Source organism: Sciurus vulgaris (assembly GCF_902686455.1).
Source record: "Sciurus vulgaris genome assembly, chromosome: 3".
NCBI classification, from domain to species: domain Eukaryota; kingdom Metazoa; phylum Chordata; class Mammalia; order Rodentia; family Sciuridae; genus Sciurus; species Sciurus vulgaris.
Window position 1 is genome coordinate 52591974 of NC_136463.1, and position 25437 is coordinate 52617410.

A 25437-nucleotide genomic window follows, 5' to 3' on the forward strand; every position below is an offset into this window, starting at 1 on the left:
CATGGGGCATTTGCTCTCAACCATTTAGTCCTCTTAAATTGAATGTGTTTTGCATGTATTATTTACTATATTTGGTCTTTCTACCACTTAATTTGTGTTCTGACAGTTTGGAGCTCTAATAGCTGGCAAAAGTATGTAAGTGATATTGCTGTATCTGTCATAAAGAAATATAGGCAGGTGATTTTGCTGGATTTATAAAGTGCATGTTTTATGGCAGCTCTGTGTGATTTTAAGTACATAGAAGTTGAAGATGAACAGACAGGGATTTGGACAGCCCTTTGCTGGGAAGGACATTACAAACCTCAGTGCAATATGGAAAGAGTAAACCAAGAAGTAACTAAATAATATCGAGGAAATCAGGCCAAAGGACTGCCTGCCGTGACTTCAGAGCCCCCCAAGCAGATTGCCATCCTGTGATGCTTAGCCCTTTACTGTAACAAACCTGTGTAGTTTGGTCTCATTTAGTGTGCTTGTTTTCATTACCTTGTTCCCTGTATTAAAAAGATGGGTGTATGCTCTCTGGCTGTGTGTACCATTATGTCTTTCTTTTATCCATCAGCATCCACCACAGCATAGCTAGATATATTTATTTACCTATTATGTGTGTATAAATATGTTACTATGTTGCCTGGTTGCCCCTGAATTCCTTGACACAAGTGATTCTCCCTGCCTCTGCTTCCTGAGTAGCTGGGACTTTAGGTGCACAAGTGCACCCAGCTTGGAATGGCTAGGTCTTGAAATCATAGATCACAGTCTTTGTCCTTACTTTGTCCTTACACATTTTTCTACTCCATTGTTTTCTGGTATTTAGTGAGTCACTCTCTGAAACCAGTTTAATTTTTTCCCTTTGTTGTTAAGCTTTCTTTTCTACCTCTCGCTTATTAGAATGCTTGTAGGATTTTTTCCTTTATTCTCACACTTAGAAATTTTATAAACATTGCTAGAACCTTTTCATTAATGTTGCACAGAAGTGAGGTTTTCTGTTGTTATTTAGGAGGACTCAAGTGTTTTATGAGCTTAAGGAAATTTTTTTCTTTATTTGATTATTGTTTCTCCTCCTGTTTTCCTGAGTCTTTAATCCTGCCTCTCATTTGTCATCTCTAAACCTTTTTCCTTTGTCTTCAGGGAGATTATTCAAATTCATTTTCTAAACCTTTTACCTATTTTAACTGCCTTCATTGTAATTTTTTCTTTAACAATTATGCTTCTACTTTATATAGTGTTATTAATAATATTAAGTTGTTCTCTTGTTGTGGCACTCTGTTCTTGTTGCACTGATTTAGTATCCTCTAAAATCTTTTTTAAAAAGAAAATGGATGGTTTTTCAAAGGTTTCTTTTTCTTGAAAGAATTTTGTTTCCTAGGGCACAAAGGGAAAGGGAAAGAGAAGAGTCTTTTGAATACTCCTCAGATGTTTCTTTATTTTGAGCTTTTTATTGTCCGTTTGCTCTGGCCACATGTAAAATGTGGCCAGGGGAAATTTCTCCTAGGCAAGGGAGCCATTCCTATGGCCTTCAAGCCTGCGTGGCTCCCAGAGACCCTCATGGTTCTACAGGGGTTCCCATCAACTTCCCTGCCATAGGGTGCTTTAGGTGAGTTGTTGCTGTCCTTTTTCTCAGTTAGAGGTTAGTGTTTTCTTCTGTCCCTTTTTTCCGTGATATATTTGACATCTCTTCTACAGTATTATTAGATGTCACCATTCTCATTTTTAGTTTCCATTGATCATTTCAAGTATAGATTAAATGGTAGGAAACAGAGGGAATTAAACTAATACCTTCAAGGCAGGCTCTTTACTCATTGTATTATACGTTTGTTTTTTGTTTTCTGCATTTTTTTGTTTGTTTGTTTTGCTTGAGGAACTGGAGTTAAAACTTAGGGACTCACACATGTTAGGCAAGCATTATACCCCTGAGCTACATCTTTAGCCCTTTTTTATTTTGAGGCAGGGCCTCACTTAATTGCTCAGGCTGACCTTGAACTTGGAATCCTCCTGCCTTCGCCTCCCTAGTATCTGGGATTATAGGCATGCACCACCACACTCAATGCTTATTTTTATTTAGTAAGCATTTATCTTCAAGTGTCATTAGCAATGTTAAAGAATGGCATAATAGCATAATGATTGCATCCTTGAGAATCCATTATGCATATAAAAAAGCATCAGATTCATCTGGAACTATCTGACATATATTCTGCCTTTATATAGAATTTATTGAGGTTGTAATTGAGAGTAGAAAAAATTATGTAGTATAATTAGAGTCTGATATTTTGATGTCATACAATATTTCTTAGTGCTTTTCATTGTCAATTTTGTGCTATCGTTACATTGTCCTTTTTTTCCCCATTCTGTGCTATAAGGGCACTTGATATCACAAATGAAATGTAGGCTTCTTCTTGAAACTAAATGCAAACACTTATCAGGAAGCTAGATAACAGTTCCTCTTTAGAGGCTCAACTGTCAGAAATCTGAAATAATCAGCTGGTTGTTTCACAGCCAGTACTCGGAAACCTGTATTTAATTTGCTCTTAATAGACTGTGGTTAGGGGAATTCCCACCTTAGTCACTGTGGTCTGCAGAGGAGGAATTCCCTTAGACTCCCTGCTTAGAAAATCTCCTTGTCAGAGTAATTGACAAGTGGAGTAAATTCTACCAAACCAACCAACAGTGGCAGAATAAGTCTTTTAAAAAATAATTTGGCATTCTGTTTCAAAGTTCATAAAGCAATCATGTTGTACTTTGTTAATTTAAGGAAATGAATCAAAAGAATGAAAATGATAATGGAAGAAAGAATTCATTGATTCATTATTTAGAAATAGGAATGCATTCCAAGTATTCAACAATAACAATGGGCTGTTACTTAATGAATGGTTATTTAATGGAATGAGTATTTTGTAACCATTAGAAATTGTAACTGCAAAGCCTATATAGCTACATGAAAAAGTATAAATACTATTGTGTTGGGGAGACTCTTACACTGCAATTATGAGAAAAAATATTTCTATCAGTTTTTAGACAGGAACTGTCTTTGTCCATTTGCTACTGCTAAAATATAATACCAGAGTCTGGATAATTTATAAAGAAAATAACTTTCTTGAATTTGTTGTCCAAGAAAGGGGCTCTACCTGGTAAGGGCTTTCTTACTGTGTGATAACATGGCAAAGGGCATTACATGGCAAGATACAGCTAGTGTGCAAGTTTGGATCTCTCTTCCTCTTCTTATAAAGTCACTAATCCCATCATGGGGACCCTAGTCTCATCACTTCAATCTAACCCAAATTACTTTCCAAAGACCCCACTTCCAAATACCATCAATTTATTAATTTGGAGGTGAAGTTTCTACCACATGAACTTTTGGTGGACATATCCAAACCATAACAGTCTGCCTCCCAAATTCATGTGCTTCTTACATGCAAAATAAATTCAATCTATTCCAGTAGCCCCAAAGTCTGGTTTCAGCACTAACTCACAAGTCCAAAGTCTCATCTGAATGAGATATGAATGAGACTCAAGGCATGATTCGTTTTGAGACAAGTTATCTGTAGCTGTGAATCCATGAAATTACACAAGTTATCTATTCCCAAAATATAGGAGGGAGACAAGCATAGGATAGACATTCCCACTCTAAAAGAGAGATATAGGCAAGAAAGAGGGATACTTGGTCTTAAGTAACCCCAAACAGGGAAAGTAACATTGCGTTTTAAACCTGGAGAACAATCTCCTTTGACTCCATGTCCTCACATCGTGGGCTCACTATGTTGGGGTTGGGCCTGAGGACCCTACCCCTTTGGCTTTCCTGGACTCAGTCCAGGCAGCACCTCTCACAGTTTGAAGTTTTATTCCTCGTTCTCCCTGGCTGGCATTGATGCTGATAGCTCTACAATTCTGGGATTGTAAGAGTGATCCTGCTCCTATGGCTCCATTAGGCATTTCTCTTGTAAATGCTTTCTGCAATAACTCTACCCCTGCTTGGACCCTCTGGTAGCCTGCATCTTTTGAAATCTAGGCAGAGGTAATCGTGTTTCCATAGCTCTTGCATTCTGCAGTCCTGTAGACTTGACTACCTGTGGATGTTGCCAGTGCTTACTACTTGTACACAACTTCCAGACCAATGGGTCGGGCTAAGCCACAGCTGGAGTGATCAAGGAACACCATGCTAGAATGAGGGGAGCAGAGACCTGAGATAGCTCTGGACCTGTTATGACAGGGCAACCTCTAAGATGTCTGAAACATCTTTCTTATTCTGTCTTAATGAATAGCACCTGGCTCCCTTCTACTTCTGTGAATCTCTTTAGTAAATAGTTACTTGAACATACCTTTAGTATTTTCTTCCAAACATTTTTTTTCATTTCTTACATGGCTGTCCTGAAAATCTCCTCTTTCTTCTTTGCTTTTAATTATAAATTCTATCTGAAGTTATCTCTTTGCTGTGACATCTCACTGTGTGTGGTTGAATATAGCCGTGCAGCAGTCTGAATATTCTCATGCTTAGATAGTTCTTCTGCCAGATATCCTAGTTCATCACTCTTAAGTCCTCCATTCCACAAAACCCTAGGACATGGACACAGTGCCCCCGTATTTTTTGCAACTGTATAACAAGGATGACCTGTACTCCATTTTCCAATACGTTGTTCCTGACTTTCAACTGAGACCTCATCAGAATAACCTGTGCCGTCCATATTTCTACCAGCATTCTGATGACAGTCACCTGAGTAATCTCTAAGAAGATTCAGACTTTCTATAGCTTTCTTCTTCTGGGACCTCACCAGAATTACCCTTAATGTTCCATTTATAGCAGTCTAGGCTCTTTATGGCCTTCTGCAAATTAAGTGTTTACCAGAGGTGCTTCCACATTTGAGGGTATTTATAAACTGCTACCAAATTGTTTTTACATCTTACAAATTAGAGTTGGTTTAAAAATAATAACTAATCAGAAGCGGGTTACCAACCAAAATGAAAAATTTTGGTTTAGATTAAAACATTAATCTCTTCATTGTGGACTATTGATTTTTGCTGAACTAACCTATAAATTTATTGATTTACCTCAACATACTTATGAATATTTACAAATTTAAAGAGTAATCTATATAGAAACCTGGTTTGCATATAACAGCTGACATATGTATTGTCAGACAAGGAGTATTTTGCCCTTGACTTTCCTAGAGTAACAGAGGATATTAAACCTGAAGTTTATATTACATATTAGGCATTGAGACATAATGTGAAAGCCTGACTATAATCAGTTACAAGAGAAAAATGTACTCATCAACTGTACAAATCATGGACAGTTATTGTAGAGTATCCTGATAGGGCATGAGGCCTGGATCATAAAAATATGTACTTTTTTTAACAGATTTTTTAATGTGATGCCTATGTATATATGGACAACTAAGAATAGGGGAAACCTGCAAATTAATGTTTTAACAAATTGCAAACTGTTGCTAAAGATTTTATGCTTGAGGTTAAATTCATTCAATAGTCTCTCATTCAATTGAGCAGATTAACCAATCCTTTTTATAAAGCTGACACATTGTAGTAGTGTAAATTCATCTTTTTTTAACACTCCGTATTTGTTCCTTTTCCTACATCGAGTTATTAGTTGTCTCCTACATACGGAAATAACATTGAATTTAAATCAGCAAACAAAAGTGCAAATTTGTACAGCGAGGCTCAGCAGCAAAAGTGAATAACAATGAAAAGTGAAAAGCTTGATGGAAGCTACACAGAACGAGGATATTCATGAAGGTCCTTGTCCTGTGCGCCACACAGTCAACATTTCATCCAAAAAATCCTTACTTTTAGATGCTCCTGAATATAAACATAACTGTGTTCTGTGCTGACCACATACAAATGAAACAGCTTCTCCAAGTCCTGTCATCATGTTTTAGGAAGAATACTGTGACTAAACATCAGGCATCGCAAGATTAGGAAGTCGATTTGTTTGAGGACTTGCTAAGGCTCGAAGTTGTCTTTAGCCTAAAGAAAAGACAACAGAGATACATGAGGAGACTTATGAACAAAGAGCACTGAGATTGTGTCAGTCGAGAAGTAACTGAGATTGCAGTTGAAAGCAGATTTTCAGTTCATTATACAGAACTTTATAATAATTATAGTCACCCAGTAGCTCAGCCTTGGAACTGATTGTCTCACAAGTGTCCTTGTTAACTGTCACTGGAGTGTTCACTGGAAGATTAACTGTTCCACTGCCAGGGAAATTGTAAAAGAGGAAGAAACTACAATGGAATGACTTCTTACAGTTCTAAAGTTTTGTTATTCTTAAAGCATTTCTTCCTCACTCCCTTTCTCCTTACTTCCTTAGTATTTACTGAACAAGTGTAGGAGTACTGTAAATTGTAGACTTTAAATTATTCTTCCTGGTTTACATTTTCAACTGTATAACTTACATAGAATTAAATGCACAGATCTTTAGTGTTCAGTTCCATGAGTTTTGATAACTAAATACATTTTTGTGACCATTTATAACATTTCCATCATTCTGAAAAATTCTCTTGTGTGCCTTTTTTAGTCAATCCTTTTTTAGGCATTTCTATCCTGTGAGTTGTATTTATCCTTCATTTCATATAAATGGAACATAAAGCACTTGTTGTTTTTTATTTTCATCTTTTAGCCAAAAAAATCTTTTGAGATTTATACAGTTTTTGCATTCATTAGTAGTTCATTTATTAACGCTAAATAATATTTGATTCTACAGATACACCTTGATTTGCTCACCATTCTCCTAATAATGGATATTTCAGTTGTTGCTATTTTGGGATTATACTAAATAAGGCTCTACACATATTTTTGTATAAGTCTTTTTGAGAAATATAATTTTATTTTTATTTAGTAAATACCTAGGAGTGAACGTTCTGACTAAAAGAGAAGATATATGATTGACTTGATTAGAACTGACGTATGTGCCCACATCTTTCTCAACAATTAGCACTGTCAGTCTTTAATTTTAGTATTCTAGTGAATGTGAAGTAGTACCTTTTTGTGGTTTAAATTTGTATTGTCCTATGACTAATAATGTTGAGTTCCTTTTTTGGGTGTATGAGCCATTTGTGTATCTTCTTTCGCAAAACATCTGTTCCGATTTTTTAAAGCTAGGTTGTCTTTTCTAGGGCTTCTTTAAATGGCCTAAATACAACAAGTATATATCTTGCAAATACTATTTTTGCCAGCCTATGACTTGTTTATCAGTTTTTGTATAGTGTCTTTGGAAGAGAAGAAATTTTTATTTTGATAACATCTGACCAAAGTATTTTCTTTTGTGAATAGTCTTTTTATTTCCTGTGCAAGAAACATTTGCCCATCCAAGGTCATAAAGATTTTCTCCTATTTTTTCCTTCTAGAAGCTTTACAGTCCTGGAGCTTAGAGTTAGTTAGGTCTGCATGGTGGGAGAAAAGTCATTTTATTTCCATGTATATATATATATATATATCAGTTATTCCAACATCATTTGTTGAAAAGACTTTTCTTTTCCCATTGGAATGACTTTGTTGATGATTTTATAGAAAATTGAATGTACATGCATGTGTGCACACTGTCTTTGGACTTTCTATTTTGTACTACTACTATTTTGTCCTTATTCTAATACATGCTGTCTTAATTAGTGTAAAGTTATGATAAATATTGAATTTTGGTAGTTTAATATATCTAACTTTATTTTTCCTTGTTAAGATTATTCCAGACACTTAAAATTATTTACATTTCCATGTGAATTTTAGAATTGACTTGCTAGTTTCATTTAAAAAGCCTGCTATGATTTTGGTTGAGATTTTATTGGCTCTACACATCAATTGAGAAAAGTGAATAGATATCTTTTAAACTTTGAGTCTTCTAATCTGTAAATGTGTTATAATGTTTCTTTTTTGTTTTTTTAGGTTTTAATGTTTTTTCCCCAACAACATTTTGTAGTTTTTAGTGTGAGGATTTGTACATCTGTTAGATTTATTCCTAAGTACTTGATAAAGTTTTTGATGCTATTACACTTTATTGGGTTTTTTACTATTGTTTGTTTCCTGTATTTGGAAATACATTGCCTTTCACAGTTGACTTTGTATCTACAAAATTTTTAAGGTCACTAATTTTTAAGTTCTAATAGTTTTGAAATAGATTTCATAGTTCTTTATGTACACAATCATGTCATCTGCAAATACAGTTTACATCTTCCTTTCAAATCTTTTTGCCCTTTCTCTTGTTTTATTGAAGTATGTCAGATTTCTGTCACTGTGTGAAAATACCTGAGATATAACAAGTTATAAAGAAGAAAGATTTGGTCTCATAGTATTAAAGGATCCCACAACCTAGAAATAAAAATTATCATCATAATCATTGTGTGTGTGTGTGTGTGTGTGTCGGGGGGGGGGGTGCTGGCAATTGAACCCAGGCTTGCTCTACCACCAAGCTATATCCCTGGCCCTTTTTATTTTTTATTTTGAGACAGGCTCTTGTTAAGTTGCTGAGGCTGTCCTTGAACCTGAGATCCACAGCCTCCTGGGTATCTGGGATTTCAGGCATGTGCCACCACACCCAGGTAGAAATAATCATTGTTAACATTAGAATGCCTCATCCACATATATCCCTCTAGATATGTAAATATAGGAAGATGGATATAAATAATTTCACATAATTAAGATCATAATATGCTATTTTAAATGTCATTTAAAATGAATTTAAATGTGCTTAATTTTACTTTTTAAAGATTAGCATAAAAAAACGAACTTCACAGAAAGGATCCTTGCAAGAGAGAGTAATTACTAAAAGGTGGTAATTGCTAAAGGTTCACCAAAAAACGACATAAAGCACAATTGAAGTTTTAGTGGTTTTAGAAAGCTATACATTTCTATTTTAACTTTATAATGGCTTGATGTGACTTGCTATGAGAATTGAAAAAAATTATTTCAACTTCTTTTTACTTTCCTTACCTACTCCCAGTGGTTCCCCAATTTTTCAGTTGGAATTCTGTGTCCCATGTTGTTTGCAACATTTATGTGTTTTTCTCTTATTCATATATTTGCTTAGTCTCAGTTCACTTTTACGATGAATTTCATTCTAACCATTATGTCTTATGCCATGGTCTCTGGATTCTTCATTAAAGTTTTTTATTTTTATTCATCTCTTGCTTGGCTAGTTTTCTCATCAAGTGATTTTTCTCAAGAAGAGCCAAGGTCATGCCTGAAGTTTTGATACTGTCACTTTTATACTTTTTTATTTATTTTTTTAATTGTAGTTAGACACAATACCTCTATTTGTTTTTAATTTATTTTTATGTGGTGCTGAGTATCTAACCCAGGGTCTCACACATGCTAGGCGAGCGCTCTACCACTGAGCCACAACCCCACCCCTCACCTTTATACTTGAGTTAAAATTTGACTGGGCATAAATTCATTGGGTCATGCTTTCTTTCCCCTGAATTTGCTATTATTTTTGTGTCCTAGAATCCCATTAAACCAGTTTTCTTTCTTTACTACTATTTTCACTTTGGTGTGTTTTAATCAGAATTGCAGTTTTCAAAGAATATCTGCATACCTTTTCACTCACTGTGCTTGAGAGATTATTACTAGAAATAACTACCACAACTTTGGAACTGCAGTGTGAGCTGGGGTATTGTGGAATATTAATCCTGCATCTTTGCTTTCCTTCATAGAGATAATTGATGACCTTGCTAACCTTGTGGAGAACACAGATGAAAAACTTCGCACTGAAACCAGGCGTGTGAACCTGGTGGACAGAAAGTCAACCTCATGTGGTAAGAAATGGTCATCATATGGCTCTGCTTCTTTGATCACTTGCAGATTCACTCTGCTTTGAGTTTCCCATTTGTTTAATTGTCATGGGAATTTGGTTGCCCTTTTAATGCAGGTAGTACCACTTGATGAAACACTGAAATTGCTAAAAGATGCATTGATGATTATAATGAAATTGTTTGGGATTTAGAGGAATATTATTCATTATCTTTTTCTTTTTTTACTTTAAAATGTGAGACCTGTCTGTTTGTAGAGATTAATGTTTAAGGAAATTGTATGACATTATGCAGGTTGGTAGTGGTAGTTCTTGTAGATTTTAAAGATGCTCTTGTTTGCTTTTTTGAATTTTTAAAAAAAACTCTTAGCTTATTATTGAACCTGCCTCAGAACAGTTAAGAATTGCTCAGGTTTTGAAGTCTGATCAAGTTAAGATCCTACATTTGGTGATGTTGTTTCTGTCAAGTCATTTTACCTCCTGATGCCTTATATATAAAATGGGGATTCATATTTCAAGATAAAAATCCCTTGGAGTACTTAACATACTTGGCTAGATATTCTGATTGAATAGGTCTAAGGTGCATTATTTATTAAGAATGCCTAGCAGTTCTGATGCAGGTACTTGTTATTCTTCAGTAATCCCTATGCAGCCTTTTGTGAGGTTTAAACTATATATCGCCTGTGTAGAGTGCCTTGTCCAAACGTAAGTGATAATAAATGTGGTGACAGTGGTAGCAATCACTGTGATTGTTATTTGTTGCTTCATCTCACAAAAAGTTTGTGAGATGCACCAAGTTTATAAAGCTAACATGTTTATCAAAGATAAACAAAGATCTCTGTGCAGGGGTTCCCTGAAATGTGCACCTTGAAAAGTATTAACTTGCTCATCTGTATTTACTAGTGAAAAGAAAAGTCTAGAACAACAGGGTGAGAGAAAGTCAGGCAAGAATGGATTCCAGAACTTCAGAGGAAATGGAACCCTGCAGGGCCTACTTGCCTCCCATTATCACTGGTCCTATTTTCCTCTCCCTCAGCAGTGCTCGTTCATCATATACCAGCCCAGCCTGTGCTTCTGCTCTCATAGGCGTGTGCTTCTGTCTGCTTCCTGCCAGAGGTTAAACCTCCCCCATTTTGCTTTATCAATCTTCTCACATAATCTCTGTCCATGAGGACTTCATCCTTCACACTCGATCCTGAAACTCTGAAGACAAGAGATGTGGGTTTATGCCTACCTCTGTCTCTTATTATCTTTAATTCTTGTAGAATCTAAACTTCTTGAGCCTTAGTTTTCTTATTATAAAAAAGTAGATAGCTTGGTTGTCAAAATTCAGTTGTGTAGGAAATGGCAAGTGTGTAGCACTGCCCATTTTCCCTGACTTTCTGCATTGATGTGAGAGGTGCAAGAGTGTAGAAGTTCAGTATGTGAACTCTGGACCATGGTCTCATAGCCTTGGTCTACCACTCACCAGCCGTGTGACCTTGGGAAAGTCCAAACTCCTTTTTGCCTTGGTTTTCCCAGCTTTAAAATGGGGATAATAATGATACATTCCCCAGAAGATTATTGTGATAAATAGATGAGCTAATATATGTATTGCATTCAGACAGCATTTGGTAGGTTGAATGCACTGAGCAAATTTTTGCTATTATGTGTAAACTAGAAAGTCTTCCCAGGTAAGCTTTCCTGGTTTGCTTGTGTTGTAAGCAATTGTATTGTTCGTCATTTGGAATGAATATATTCTTAGACATGTTGGTGTGTTTTGTATTTGCAACATAGAAGCCCTCAGTTCATATCACTCATGAAGTTGTAATGAATGCAGAATATTCTTGTACTGTTGTCTATTTTTTTATGGCCTGACCAAATTTTTAGTGTTTATACCCATAAATGTCCACAGTATCTTCTGAATTGAACTCTTAAGTCAGACTCCTAGAATATCTGAGGTACATGTTTTCAAAACTTGAACCTTTATCTTTTAAGTCTAAGTTTATCTCATGCCTCATTTAGTCTTAGTTATATGTGTACATATTTTCTTTGACATGATTATATGCAATGAATTAGAAGGGAGAAGTACAAAAATGCAGCAATGTTAAATATTACTGAGAAAAGAATATTTTAAAATGGAAATGCATTAGAGATAACTCTTATCCCTTTGATTTTTTTCTAATACTTACTTAACAGTTCCATCAGTATTGTAGAATAGCAACCAAATACCTATACTTCGATCATTTCTAATGCCTGAAACATTTGAAAGAATGATTTTTGCCGTATTTTTTTATTTTTAAATTTATTTGGTATTGAAGATTGAACCCAGGGGTGCTTTACCACTAAGGTACGTCTCCCATCCTTTTCATTTTTTTATTTTGATGGGGTGGGGGGTCTTGCTAAGTTGCTGAGGCTGACCTTGAACTTGGAATCCTCTTGCCTCAAGCTTCTGACTTCTCGGGTTTACATCTGGCATCTTTTTGTTTTCTTTAAAGAGAAATTTGCAGTAAAATATGCATTCATTGACATACCATGCTAATGTTTGCATATTGAAGTTCACAGGTTTCTTCTAAAAGTTCTAGGGAGGTCAGATTTGTATTTAAGACACTCCAAAATTCCCTTCTAAGTCTTTGATCAATATTAAGCCTGTGAACATAAGGCATATCACAGAAGTAACTGAGGCTTAGCAGGCCTTGATGGAATTAACCTGACCTGATTTTAAAATTGTTTTCTATTGTGTTATAATATACTTAAAATAAAGTGTATCATTTTATCTATTCTTAAATATAAGTACATTTTCACTTGTGCTAACATCACTACTATCCATCATCAGAACTGTTTTTGTGTTTTGTTTTACAGTACTGGGGATTGAATCCAGGACCTCATACATGCTAGGCAAGAGCTCTATCGCTGAGCTATACCCCTGGCGCACCAGAATTTTTTTTTATTAATATCACAAACTAAAAGTTAGTCTAAATAATAACTACCCAGTCCTCCCTCTCCCACCCCCGGTACCCACTTTTCTGCTTTGTATCTCTATGAATTTGACTACTCTAGCTACTTTATATAATTGAGGTTATAAAGTATTTGTTTTTTTGTATTTGACTTTTTCATTTAACTTAGTGCCTTCATGTTATGAGTGAATTCCTTGAAATTTTTATCCATGTTGTAGCATGTATCAGAATTTCAGTCCTTTTAATGCTAAATCATACTTCATTGTACATAATACACATATTTCATTTACCTATTTGTCAGTGGACACTTAGGTATTTCCATCTTTTAGCTGCTGTAAATAATGCTGCTATGAACATGGATATACAAATATCTGTTTATTTTACACATACACACACACACACACAAAGTAGAATTACTGGATAAAAGAGTAATTCAGTGTTTAAGGTTTTTTTATGATTTTTTTATTCATTTACTTTTTTTTATTGTAAACAAATGGGATCCATGTTGTTTCTCTGTTTGTACAAGGCGTAAAGGCATACCATTTGTGTAATCATAAATTTACATAGGGTAATGTTGTTTGATTCATTCTGGTTTTTTTTCCCTTCCCCCCACCCCTCCCACCCCTCTTTTCCCTCTATACACTCCTTCCTTCTTCCATTCTTGACCCCTCCCTAACCCTAACTCTAACCCTAACACTAACCCTTCCCTCCCCCCATTATGTATCCTCATCCACTTATTAGCGATATCACTCGACCTTTGGTTTCTTGAGATTGACTTATCTCACTTAGCATGATATTCTCCAATTTCATCCATTTGCCTGCAAATGCCATAATTTTATCATTCTTTATGGCTGAGTAATATTCCATTGTATTCCACAGTTTCTTTATGCATTCATCAATTGAAGGACAATGTAATATTCCACAATGTAATATCCACAATGTAATATTCCATTCCATTCCACAGTTTCTTTATGCATTCATCAATTAAAGGACATCTAGGTTGGTTCCACAATCTGGCTATTGTGAATTGAGCAGCTATGAACATTGATGTGGCTGTATCCCTGTAGTATGCTGATTTTAAGTCCTTTGGGAATAGGCCAAGGAGTGGGATAGCTGGGACAAATGGTGGTTCCATTCCAAGTTTTCTAAGGAATCTCCACACTGCCTTCCAGAGTGGCTGCACTAATTTGCAGCCCCAACAGCAATGTATGAGTGTACCTTTTTCCCCACATCCTCGCCAACACCTGTTGTTGCTTGTATTCTTGATAATCGCCATTCTAATTGGGGTGAAATGGAATCTTAGGGTGGTTTTGATTTGCATTTCTCTTATTACTAGAGATGTTGAACATTTTTCCATATGTTTGTTGATTGCTTGTAGGTCTTTTGTGAAGTGTCTATTCATTTCCTTAGCCCATTTGTTGATTGGGTTATTTGCATTCTTGGTATAGAGTTTTTTGAGTTCTTTATACATTCTGGAGATTAGTGCTCTATCTGAAGTATGATTGGCAAAGATTTTCTCCCACTCTGTAGGCTCTTTCTTCGCATTGCTGATAGTTTCCTTTGCTGAGAGAAAGCTTTTTAGTTTGAATCTATCCCAATTATTGATTCTTGCTTTTATTTCTTGTGCTATGGGAGTCCTGTTGAGGAAGTCTGGTTCTAAGCCAACGTGTTGAAGATGTGGACCTACTTTTTCTTCTATAAGGTGCAGGGTCTCTGGTCTGATTCCGAGGTCCTTAATCCATTTTGAGTTTAGTTTTGTGCATGGTGAGAGATAGGTGTTTAATTTCATTCTGTTGCATATGGATTTCCAATTCTCCCAGCACTATTTGTTGAAGAGGCTATCTTTTCTCCATTGCATATTTTTGGTCCCTTTGTCTAGTATGAGAAAATTGTATTTATTTGGGTTTGTGTCCATGTCCTCTATTCTGTACCACTGATCTACCTTTCTATTTTGGTAAAAATACCATGCCGTTTTTGTTACTATTGCTTTGCAATAGAGTTGAAGATCTGGTATTGCGATAACCCCTGTTTCACTCTTCCTGCTAAAGATTGCTTTAGCTATTCTGGGTTTCTTATTCTTCCAGATGAATTTCATAATTGCTTGCTCTATTTCTGTAAGGTACGTCATTGAGATTTTAATTGGAAATGCATTGAATTTGTATAGCACTTTAGGTAGTATGGCCATTTTGACAATATTAATTCTTCCTATCCAAGAACATGGAAGATCTCTCCATCTTCTAAGGTTTTCTTTAATTTCTTTCTTTAGTGTACTGTAGTTCTCATTGTAGAGGTCTTTCACCTCATTTGTGAGATTGATTCCCAAGTATTTTATTTTCTTCGAGGCTATTGTGAATGGGGTAGTTTTCCTGATTATTCTTTCCAAAGATTCATCACTTATGTATAAAAATGTATTAGATTTATGTGCATCGATCTTATATCCCGCTACTTTACTGAATTCACTTATGAGTTCTAAAAGTTTTCTGGTGGAATTTCCTGGTTCCTCTAAGTATATAATCATATCATCAGCAAATAGGGATAATTTGAGTTCTTCTTTTCCAATTCGTATCCCTTTAATTTCTTTGGTCTGTCTAATTGCTCTGGCTAGAGTTTCAAGGACGATATTGAATAGAAGTGGTGAAAGAGGGCATCCCTGCCTTGTTCCAGTTTTTAGGGGGAATGCTTTCAGTTTTTCACCATTTAGAATGATATTAGCCATGGGCTTAGCATAAATGGCCTTTACAATGTTAAGGAATGTTCCCACTATCCCTATTTTTTCTAGTGTTTTGAGCGTGAAGGGGTGCTGTATTTTATCAAATGCTTTTTCTGCATCTATTGAAATAATCATGTGATTCTTGACTTTAAGTCTATTGATGTGGTGAATGACATTTATTGATTTCCTGATGTTGAACCAACCTTGCATCCCTGGGATGAAACCCACTTGATCATGGTGCACTATCTTTTTAATATGTTTTTGTATGCGATTTGCTAAAATTTTGTTGAGAATTTTTGCGTCGATGTTCATTAAGGATATTGGTCTGATTTTCTTTCCTCGGTGAGTCTCTGTCTGGTTTAGGTATCAGTGTGATATTGGCTTCATAGAATGAGTTTGGGAGGGTTCCCTCCTCTTCTATTTTATGGAATACTTTGAGAAGTATTGGAATGAGCTCTTCTTTAAAGGTTTTGTAGAACTCGGCTGAGAACCCATCTGGTCCCGGACTTTTCTTTGTTGGTAGGCTTTTGATGACCTCTTCTATTTCAGTACTTGAAATTGGTCTATTTAAATTGTGTATGTCCTCCTCGTTCACTTTAGGCAATTCATATGTCTCTAGAAACCTGTTGATGTCTTCGAAATTTTCTATTTTGTTGGAGTATAGATTTTCAAAATAGCTTCTAATTATGTTTTGTATTTCAGTCCTGTCTGTTGTGATATTTCCTTGTTCATTCCGAATTTTAGTGATTTGGGTTTTCTCTCGTCTTCTCTTTGTTAGTGTGGCTAAAGGTTTTATCAATTTTGTTTATTTTTTCAAAGAACCAACTATTTATTTTGTCAATTTTTTGTATTGTTTCTTTTGTTTCAATTTCATTGATTTCAGCTCTGAGTTTAACTATTTCCTGTCTTCTACTGCTTTTGTTGCTGGTCTGTTCTTCTTTTTCTAGGGCTTTGATCTGTAGTGTTAGGTCGCTTATTTGTTGAGTTTTACTTCTTTTATTAAATGCGCTCCATGAAATAAATTTCCCTCTAAGTACTGCTTTCATAATGTCCCAGAGATTTTGATATGATGTGTCTTTGTTCTCATTTACCTCTAAGAATTTTTTAATTTCCTTCCTAATATCTTCTGTTATCCATTCATCATATAATAGCATATTGTTTAATCTCCAGGTGTTGGAATAGTTTCTGTGTTTTACTCTTTCATTTATTTCTAACTTCAATCCATTATGATCTGATAGAATACAAGGTAGTGTCTCTATCCTCTTGTATTTTCTAACATTAGCTTTGTGGCATAATATATGGTCTATTTTAGAGAAGGATCCATGTGCTGTTGAGAAGAAAGTGTATTCGCTCTTGGTTGGATGGTATATTCTATAAATGTCCGTTAAGTCTAAATTATTGATTGTGTTATTGGGATCTATGGTTTCTTTGTTCAATTTTTGTCTGGAAGATCTGTCCAGTGGTGAGAGAGGTGTGTTAAAATCACCTAGTATTATTGTGTTATGGTCTATTTGGTTTCTGAAATTGAGAAGGATTTGTTTGACATACATGGATGAGCCACTGTTTGGGGCATGGATGTTTATGATTGTTATATCTTGCTGATTTATGCTTCCCTTAAGCAGTATGAAATGTCCTTCTTTATCCCTTCTGACTAACTTTGGCTTGAAGTCCAAACTATCTGAAATGAGGATGGATACTCCAGCTTTATTGCTGAGTCCATGTTCATGGTATGTTTTTCCCCATCCTTTCACCTTTAGTCTATGAATATCTTTTTCTATGAGGTGAGTCTCTTGTAGGCAATATATTGTTGGATCTTTCTTTTTAATCCAATCTGCCAGTCTATGTCTTTTGATTGATGAATTCAGGCCATTAACATTCAGGGTTATTATTGAGATATGATTTGGTTTCCCGATCATTTGGTTCATTTTTTATATTTTATTTATTTATTTATTTATTTATTTGACACGACTTGGTTCCTCCTTTATTTGACAATTCCTTTAGGATAATTCCTCCCTTTGCTGATTTGCTTCTTTGTTTTTCATCTCTTCCTCATGGAATATTTTGCTGAGAATGTTCTGTAATGCTGGCTTTCTTTTTGTAAATTCTTTTAGCTTTTGTTTATCATGGAAGGATTTTATTTCATCGTCAAATTTGAAGGTATAAGATTCTTGGTTGGCATCCATTTTCTTTCAGAGCTTGAAAAATGTTGTTCCAGGCCCTTCTAGCTTTTAGGGTCTGGATTGAAAAATCTGCTGATATCTGTATTGGTTTCCCCCTGAATGTAATTTGGTTCTTTTCTCTCACAGCCTTTAAAATTCTGTCTTTATTTTGTGTGTTAGGTATTTTCATTATAATGTGCCTTGGTGTGGGTCTGTTGTAATTTTGTGTATTTGGAGTCCTATAAGCCTCTTGAACTTGATTTTCCATTTCATTCTTCAGATTTGGGAAATTTTCTGATAGTATTTCATTGAATAGATTGTTCGTTCCTTTGGTTTGTTTCTCTAGGCGTTCCTCAATCCCAATAATTCTTAAATTTGGCCTTTTCATGATATCCCATAGTTCTTGTAGATTCTGTTCATGATTTCTTACCATCTTCTCTGTTTGTTCAACCTTGTTTTCAAGGTTAACTATTTTGTCTTCAATGTCTGAGGTTCTGTCTTCCAGGTGTTCTAGCCTACTGGATATGCTTTCTATGGAGTTCTTAATTTGGTTTATTGTTTCCTTCATTTCAAGGATTTCTGTTTGGTTTTTTTTTTCAATATCTCTAACTCTTTATTGAAATGATCTTTTGCTTCCTGTATTTGCTCTTTTAACTGTCAATTGGTGTGATCATTCAATGCCTGCATTTGCTCTTTCATCTCATTGTTTGCTTCCCTGATCATTTTAATTATGTACATTCTGAACTCCTTTTCTGTCATTTCTTCTGCCATGCTGTCATTGGGTTTTATTGATGTAACATCTAGATTTGTTTGGGGCATATTCTTCCCTTGTTTTCTCATGTTGTTCAGGTATCAGTGGACCGCTGAGATACTGCAGATTTCCTCTATTGACTTATAATGTCCCTGAAGATTTCTAGTATATCCCCTCTTAGCCTTCAGTAGGTTGAAGTTGGAGGAAGTTGATAGTGTGGTGCTCCACAAGGAAGCTGCCTCTCTAGGGGTGGTGGCCTTCAGGTGGGGTATATTCCCTGCTAGTGGGCAGAGGTGTCTCCACTTGTTGACCAATGGTCATCCAAAGGGGAACTAGGCTGCGGGCTGAGGCAAGGCCTGTTTGGGCCTGTGTCTCTGGTTTTACCGTCCTTGTGGGAAAACCTCACCCGGCAGGGAAGACTCACCCGGTGGGGAGGTCTCGCTGGTCGGTTCCCCTCCTCGAGGTTCCCCTCAATCTACAACTACTGCCTAGGCGGGTCTGCCTTCCTCTGCAATGTTCCCAGGGGCCCGGCCCTACCTCCTGGGCCTGGGAGCCTCACCCTTCGCAGATGAATCTCCTTAGGCTGCCCTTCCTCAGAGAATATGCCCACAGTCCTGGAACCTTTGCTCTGCCCCTAAGCGTGTCTCTGTGCGGCTCTTCCACCAAGAAGCCTCCTAGGTCCTGGGACCCTCCTCTGCACTTAATCGCCTGGCTATGCAGCCCCTCCTGTGAGCAGCCACCTGGAGCCCCGTACAATCGCTCGGAGTCCTAGAGACCCACCGCAAGCCTCTTCCTCCAGACAGCCGCTCAGTATTCCGGTGCGGTCACTAGGAGTCCAAGCAACTCACTGCGTGCCTCTTCCTCCCACCGACCACCCGTAGCCCGGGGCAATCAATCACTCCGAGTCAAAATGACCCTCCCTGTTCCTCCTCCTCCTCCAGGTAACCCCCCGGGTGTTCAGGAGCGGTCACTCTGAGTGGCTCTGAATCCACATGACCCGCTGCACGCGTCCTCTGGGCAGCTGCCCGGAGCTCTGGTGCGGCCACTGGAGACCAAGCGACCCACCGCGCTCCTCCTCCAGGCAGCCCCTCGGTGTTCAGGAGCGGTCGCTTTGAGTCCAAACAACTCACCACTCGCCTCCTCCTCTGAGCAGCCGCCTGGAGCTCCAACGCAGTCACTGCGAGTCCAAGCGTCCCACCGCGCTCCTCCTCCTTCTTCTCCTCCTCCAGGCAGGCCCCGGTGTTCAGGAACGGTTGCTTTGAGTCCCAACAGCTCACCACGCAGCTCCTCCTCGGGCAAGCGCCCGTAGCTCTGGTATAGTCACTCTGAATCCAAGCAGCCACGCTTCTCCTCCTCCTCCTCTTCCTCAGGGCAGGCCCTGGTATTCAGGAATGGTCGCTCCGAGTCCAAACAGCTCGCCGCACAGCTTCTCCTCTGGAAACCGCCTGTAGCTGTGGCGCAGTCGCTCCAAGTCCAGGTGCCTCGCCGCACTGCTCCTCCTCCTCCTCCTCCGGGCAGGCCCCGGTATTCAGTAGTGGTCCCTCTGAGTCCAAACAGCTCTCCTCGCAGCCCCTCCTCTGGGCCGCCTCCCGGAGCCCCAATGGTTGCTCCGAGTCCCAGCGCTGTGCTGAGCGGCCTCCTCTACGACGCTCCCAGTTGTCCGAGTTCACTGCTCTAGCGGGGGGAGGGGTGTCTCGCTGGGCAGCTCTACTTCACAAAGTTCCCTGCGTTCCGGGACTATCGCCCCATCCGGGACGCCTCCCCAACGGGAGAGACTCACCCGGCTGCTTTGAGTTGGTCCCAAGTCTCTCAAATTCTCCTCTTTTGAATCCTGAGTCCTGGAGCAACATGAAATGCGGCCACCCTCTAGTCCGCCATCTTGAAAACCCAGTGTTTCAGTTTTTGAAGAATCACTATAGTGGCCTCTTTTTACTTCCAGCCTCTAAACTCTTTAATGTAGTTTCCAATATTTTCTCTTTTTAAATTTTTAATTTGATAATGCCTATTTGCAGGTAGATATCTGGGTCTTCTATAGTCCTGAGAGGGGCAAAATAGTGGGATAGGAAATAAGGTGTTATGTCCACTTCAACTCAGAAGTGTAATAGGAGACTCTTACCACTGAAACTCGAAAGAGCTATACCCTCTGAGTAATTTACACCCTTAAATTAAACTTATACTTGAGGACTGTGGAATTGGCAGTATTGACATTGAACAGAATATGGGAGGAAAAGAAAGGTGGGGATTGGGGGAGTACAGTTCTAGTAAGCTAGGAGCACAGAAAGGCCTTCATGTGAATTTGCACCCTGGACATAATACACTCAGGGTCGCCTGGGAAACCTCATACCTTGAATTTGGATTGAGGCTTCAGTTACACATCACAAACAAATGAAATGCCTATTAGAGGAAAGAATATTTATCCTAGGCCTCTAGAAACCAATGAAATATATATTTCTAAAGGCAACAACCAGCATGCAATTGAAGATAAGTGAGCAGAAAATAAGCTAGCATACATAGAAATAGCACAGCATGAGCATAGATCAGCAATAGACTGATTTTATTTTATTGAAAAATAAAAACCAATCTGCATAGACTTGTAATTTAAAATTTATCAGTCATAAATTATAACATTAATTCCACTTATTGAATTAAAAAAAAAAAAAAAAAGCCAAGCCAGGTGCAGTGGCACACACCTGTCATCCCAGTGGCTTGGGAGGCTGAACCAGGAGGATAGCAAGTTCAAAGCCAGCCTCGGCAAAAGCGAGGTGCTAAGTAACTCAGTGAGACCCTGTCTCTAAATAAAATACAAAACCGGACTTGGAATGTGGCTCCATGGTCAAGTGCCCCTGAGTTCAATCCCTGGTACCAAAAAAAAAACAAGGCTAAGTTTGAAGAATGGTGGAATAATATAGACACTATTAACCTATATACATGTATGATTGCACTACTGTTGTGACTCTGCACCATGTACAGCCAGAGGAATGAGAAGTTAGGCTCCATTTGTGTACAACGTGTCAAAATGCATTCTGTCATGTGTAACTAATTAGAACAAATTTTAAAAAAAAGAAAATTTGAAGAGACCATATAGAACTTCTAGGTATTAAAAATAACTGAAACTCAAAATGGAATGGACATTTCTTTGTTACCAGCAAAAGAGAGAATCACCCAGAAGACAAATAAATTTTTTTTTTAAAAAGCCATATTCTCTTTCCATAAATGCTAGCACTTAGAAGAGGTCATCCAAATGCCACAGAAGTTAAATTATGATCTCAATAGGAAAGGCATTTGAGGGGCAAGGGATTGCTCCAAGAGTCTCAAGACACAGCAAAAAATTACCTGTTCCACTCAAGGCATTGATCATTTGCAGGTTGATCATTTTATATGTAAATGCATACATATATAAAACTGCAGGCAAGGTGTGTTTTAACTAGTAGGGGGTGGGAATTAAGCAACTCTTTCAAGTGTAACCTGATTACTGTTCATGTGGTGCTGTCTTACTGTGTCACTAAGAGGACTTGAGTGGATGGCAGCCGGCACATCATCATTCTGCTCAAAGGAGTGCAAGACTATGTTGTGAGCCATGAAATGGCCTTTTGTTTCCCTATCCTGCACATATCTTCCTTGATGGTCTGACATACCAGTCATAGACGCTTGAGTAGTGAGGGAATTTCTAGTTACAAATACAGACAGAATTGCAAGGGGGCCACACAGGAGAAGGGCCTGATGATGAATTTGTTTGTTCAGTTGTTAACAAAGAATTCAAGCACCTCTTTGTGAACCTTTCACTCCAGAGCCCAGGCTTTAAAATTTTTGCTGAGATCTTTGTGTGTTTTTTTTCCTGCCTTTTCTTCTTCCATCTGCAGCCCATGATAGCATCGAGCAGAAAACAATATTGGGATTTTTTTTCTAGACTCTAAAGGCAAATTAGACTGAGAGGTTCCCCTGGCACCTTTATGTATTTTCAGATCTGTTTCTTGTTTTAATAACATTTACATAAAAGTGGGATCTTTGTAATTGCGGTTTAAATATTCAGTGTGCCTGATCCTCATTAGAATTCAAAATAGAGCCTTGTCTGAGTCTGAGGGAGGGAGCCAATTGTGAAAGCCCAGACGAAGAATTCTGAATGACTAGGGTTGAGGGACAGTCTTGCTTCTCAGCACAGTGACTATTACGTAATGTTGTCTAAGCACATCTATTGTGATTTTAGCAGCGTTCTGGTGATGTGGTTAGAAATCAGCCCTGCTGGCCTTGCACAGTCTTAACCTAGAACCCTGGAGTCTGCTTCAGCACTGCTGGAGGTGCTGCAGGACTGGGGTCAAAAGAGTGCAGTACAGCACTGCTGGGCAGGCATCAAGCAGACCTGGGTCTCCATTTGGGCTCTGCCACTTACAGCCTGACTGACTTGGAGAGCCGCTTGTGCTCTCTAAGTCTCAGTTTCCTTCTCTGCACAATGAGGGTAGCAGTTACAGTTTGAGTATTCCTAATCTGAAAATTTGAAGTATGAAAATACAAAATACTCCACAATCTGACATTTTTTTGGGTGTACTATCATGATGCCACAACTAGGAAATTTCACACCTGGCCTCATGCAATGGGTCTCATTCAAAATGCAGGTACCCTCAAAATGTTGTACAAAATTGCCTTCAGGCTATGTGTATAAGGTATGTATGGAACAAGTGAATTTCTTGTTTAGACTTGGATCCCTTTCTCAAGATATCTCTGTATGTTATATAAATATTCCCAAATCCAAAAATATCTGAAATCTGAAACATTTCTGGTCCCAGGCATTTCAGGTAAGGGATGTCCAACTTATACATGTGATTATTCTGTAGACCGGAGAACAATTTAGATAGCATAGTCTTTGGTACTAATGAGTCCTTACTAATCACCAGCTATGTTAAGGTATGGGTTTAGGTTGGTTGCATAGGGTCTCTTCCGTAGCTAAGACTCAAGGACTCTTGCTTCTGTTTGAAACCAGAATAGAACATTAAGGAAAAGCAATGACTTGAGTGAGTCATATAGGAATATTTTGAAACTACGAAGTTAGCATCCTTATTTGATTGGAGATGGAGCTGATTTTTAAAAATTAAAAAAAAAAACAGAATTTTGCAGTTGAAGTCCATCATCAGTCATGCAGTTAGCAGAAGCCACCTCTAGTGCACATGCTGCTGGTGATGGTGTTGCCCCACCTTTGTATACCCCACCAGTGTGTTTTCTTATATTTGCTCTTTTGAACCTATAGGTAAGAGACCAAGTTCTAAGTTGTATAGTTTATTTCAAAGACCTTAGAACTACTTTTGTCTTTCAAAGAATTGTTTTGAAAAATTCTAACACAAATATAAAAACAATTCATCTGGAGCAAGAAGCAGCTATGCTGGTAATTTTATTTATCTTATTGTTTGTTGAAAATATTTTTTTCTTAGATATTTTTTCTTGCTTTTTCTCTTTTACTTGTCATTGCTTATTGAGATAAGCTAGTGAAATTCCTTGTCCCCATTTTCTTTGCATATGTGAGTGTGTCTCCGTACCCCCATGCCATCCTTATCCACCAGTGAATGTCTGCCTTCAAAGTCATCTTGTCCTCTAGTTTTCCCCTTCATTCATTCTCTTCCTCTGTGCCAACATGGTTACCAGTATCACCTGGGTCTGGGAACTTGGCTGAGTATTTGAGTGCCCCTGGTTCAATCCATGGTAGCCTCCCTTCTCTACGTCCCCAAAAGTCCTTGATCCCTGCAGTTTTTTCAGAGACCAGACAGGAAACCTTGTCCTGAATGAAGTGGGCAACTGTGATTATATCTAGTGGCAAACTAGAGAGCAAACAGCCGGGGGGGGGGGGGGGTTGGTTTTACCAAGGGGGAAGGCAAGTTGAGAATTGCCAGATTTTTTTTTTTTTTAAATGTGGCACTGGGGATTGAATCCAGGAGTGCTCTATCGCAGTGTTACATCTCCAGCCCCTTTTATTTTTTGTTTTGAGACAAGATATCACCAAGTTGCCCAAGCTGGCCTTGAACTTGTGGTCCTCCCGCCTTAGCCTCCCAAGTAGCTGCAATGAGAATGTGCCACTATGCCCAGTGTGTATCTTGAAAGAAGAATCTTCAAGTGAAATCTCTCAACATTTACAGTAAATTTACACTTAAAAAAAAAAAAATACCACATGGATCCAGGTGTGGTCGCGCATACCTGTAATCCCGGCTGCTCAGGAGGCTGAGGCAGGAGGATCCAGAGTTCAAAGTCAGTCACAGCAATTTAGTGAGGCGCTAAGCAACACAGTGAGACCCTGTGGGATACTGGGGATGTGTGGGGATGTGGCTCACTGGTTAAGCACCCCTGGGTTCAACCCCTGGTACCAATTAAAAAACAAACAAACAAAAAAACTACGTGGGTCAAATGAAAAATATCCCAATATACTACCATGGGATCTCTTTTTCACATCTTTCTAGTCAGCCCCGAGCCCTGTTTGTTCTAATGCTGAATCTTTTCTCTTCCATTCTCATTATCGCGGTTCCCCTCCTGTTTCTATCTAGTAGTTCTTTGTTGCACTTATGTAGCCATTAAAAATAATAATGAAATCTATTGGTATAGAAAAAATGTGTATTATTGTAACTTTGGTATACACTCTGGTCCTCATCTTGGGATTTTGGAATATTAATGTAGTAAACATCTACCCAGCCATCAACATTGCAAAAATAAATAAAATGGGTCCTTCTCCTTAAGGCGAGCTAATATTTTTAACACATGGTTTTTCCACTAATTTAAAACTAATTCTCTCCCCAGGCATAGCTGGAGTATTTTAGAAAAATGACTTTTCTCTATCGTGGCAATAATAGATAATAAGTAGTGAAACTATATAGTGTGAAACAATTAGGAGACCTACCACTGTAATCCAAGAAAACACTGTGGCATCTGATGTACATATTGGTATTGCTCAATATTCATTTCAGGGGCTAAAATATCACCGACCTTCCCTTTCCTCAGCCCCCTTAAATATTCATTCTATCCTATACCCTGTGGTTGCTTATGAAGTTTGTGTAATGCGTGTGTTAAGTGTTTGTGGTCAGAATGCCTTATATGTAACCACATCACTGTTGTCTGCCCTGATTTTGAGTTCCAGCTGTGGAAAAGCCTGTTTTTCTGCTAACAGC

The 25437-nt window shown here is 37.9% G+C and overlaps 1 protein-coding gene and 1 long non-coding RNA gene across 2 annotated transcripts in view; both read left to right on the plus strand.

The window, feature by feature from the left end:
- STX8 (syntaxin 8) overlaps window positions 1–25437 on the plus strand; it is a 273652-nt gene that overhangs the window by 146698 nt on the left and 101517 nt on the right. Inside the window, 1 exon segment of the mRNA XM_079134369.1 lies at window positions 9648–9749. Coding sequence (XP_078990495.1) covers window positions 9648–9749 — 102 coding nt within the window.
- Window positions 9756–24738, plus strand: LOC306657903. The gene is made up of 2 exons (XR_013762917.1): window positions 9756–13123; window positions 20198–24738. It is a non-coding gene; the product is annotated as an uncharacterized lncRNA (long non-coding RNA).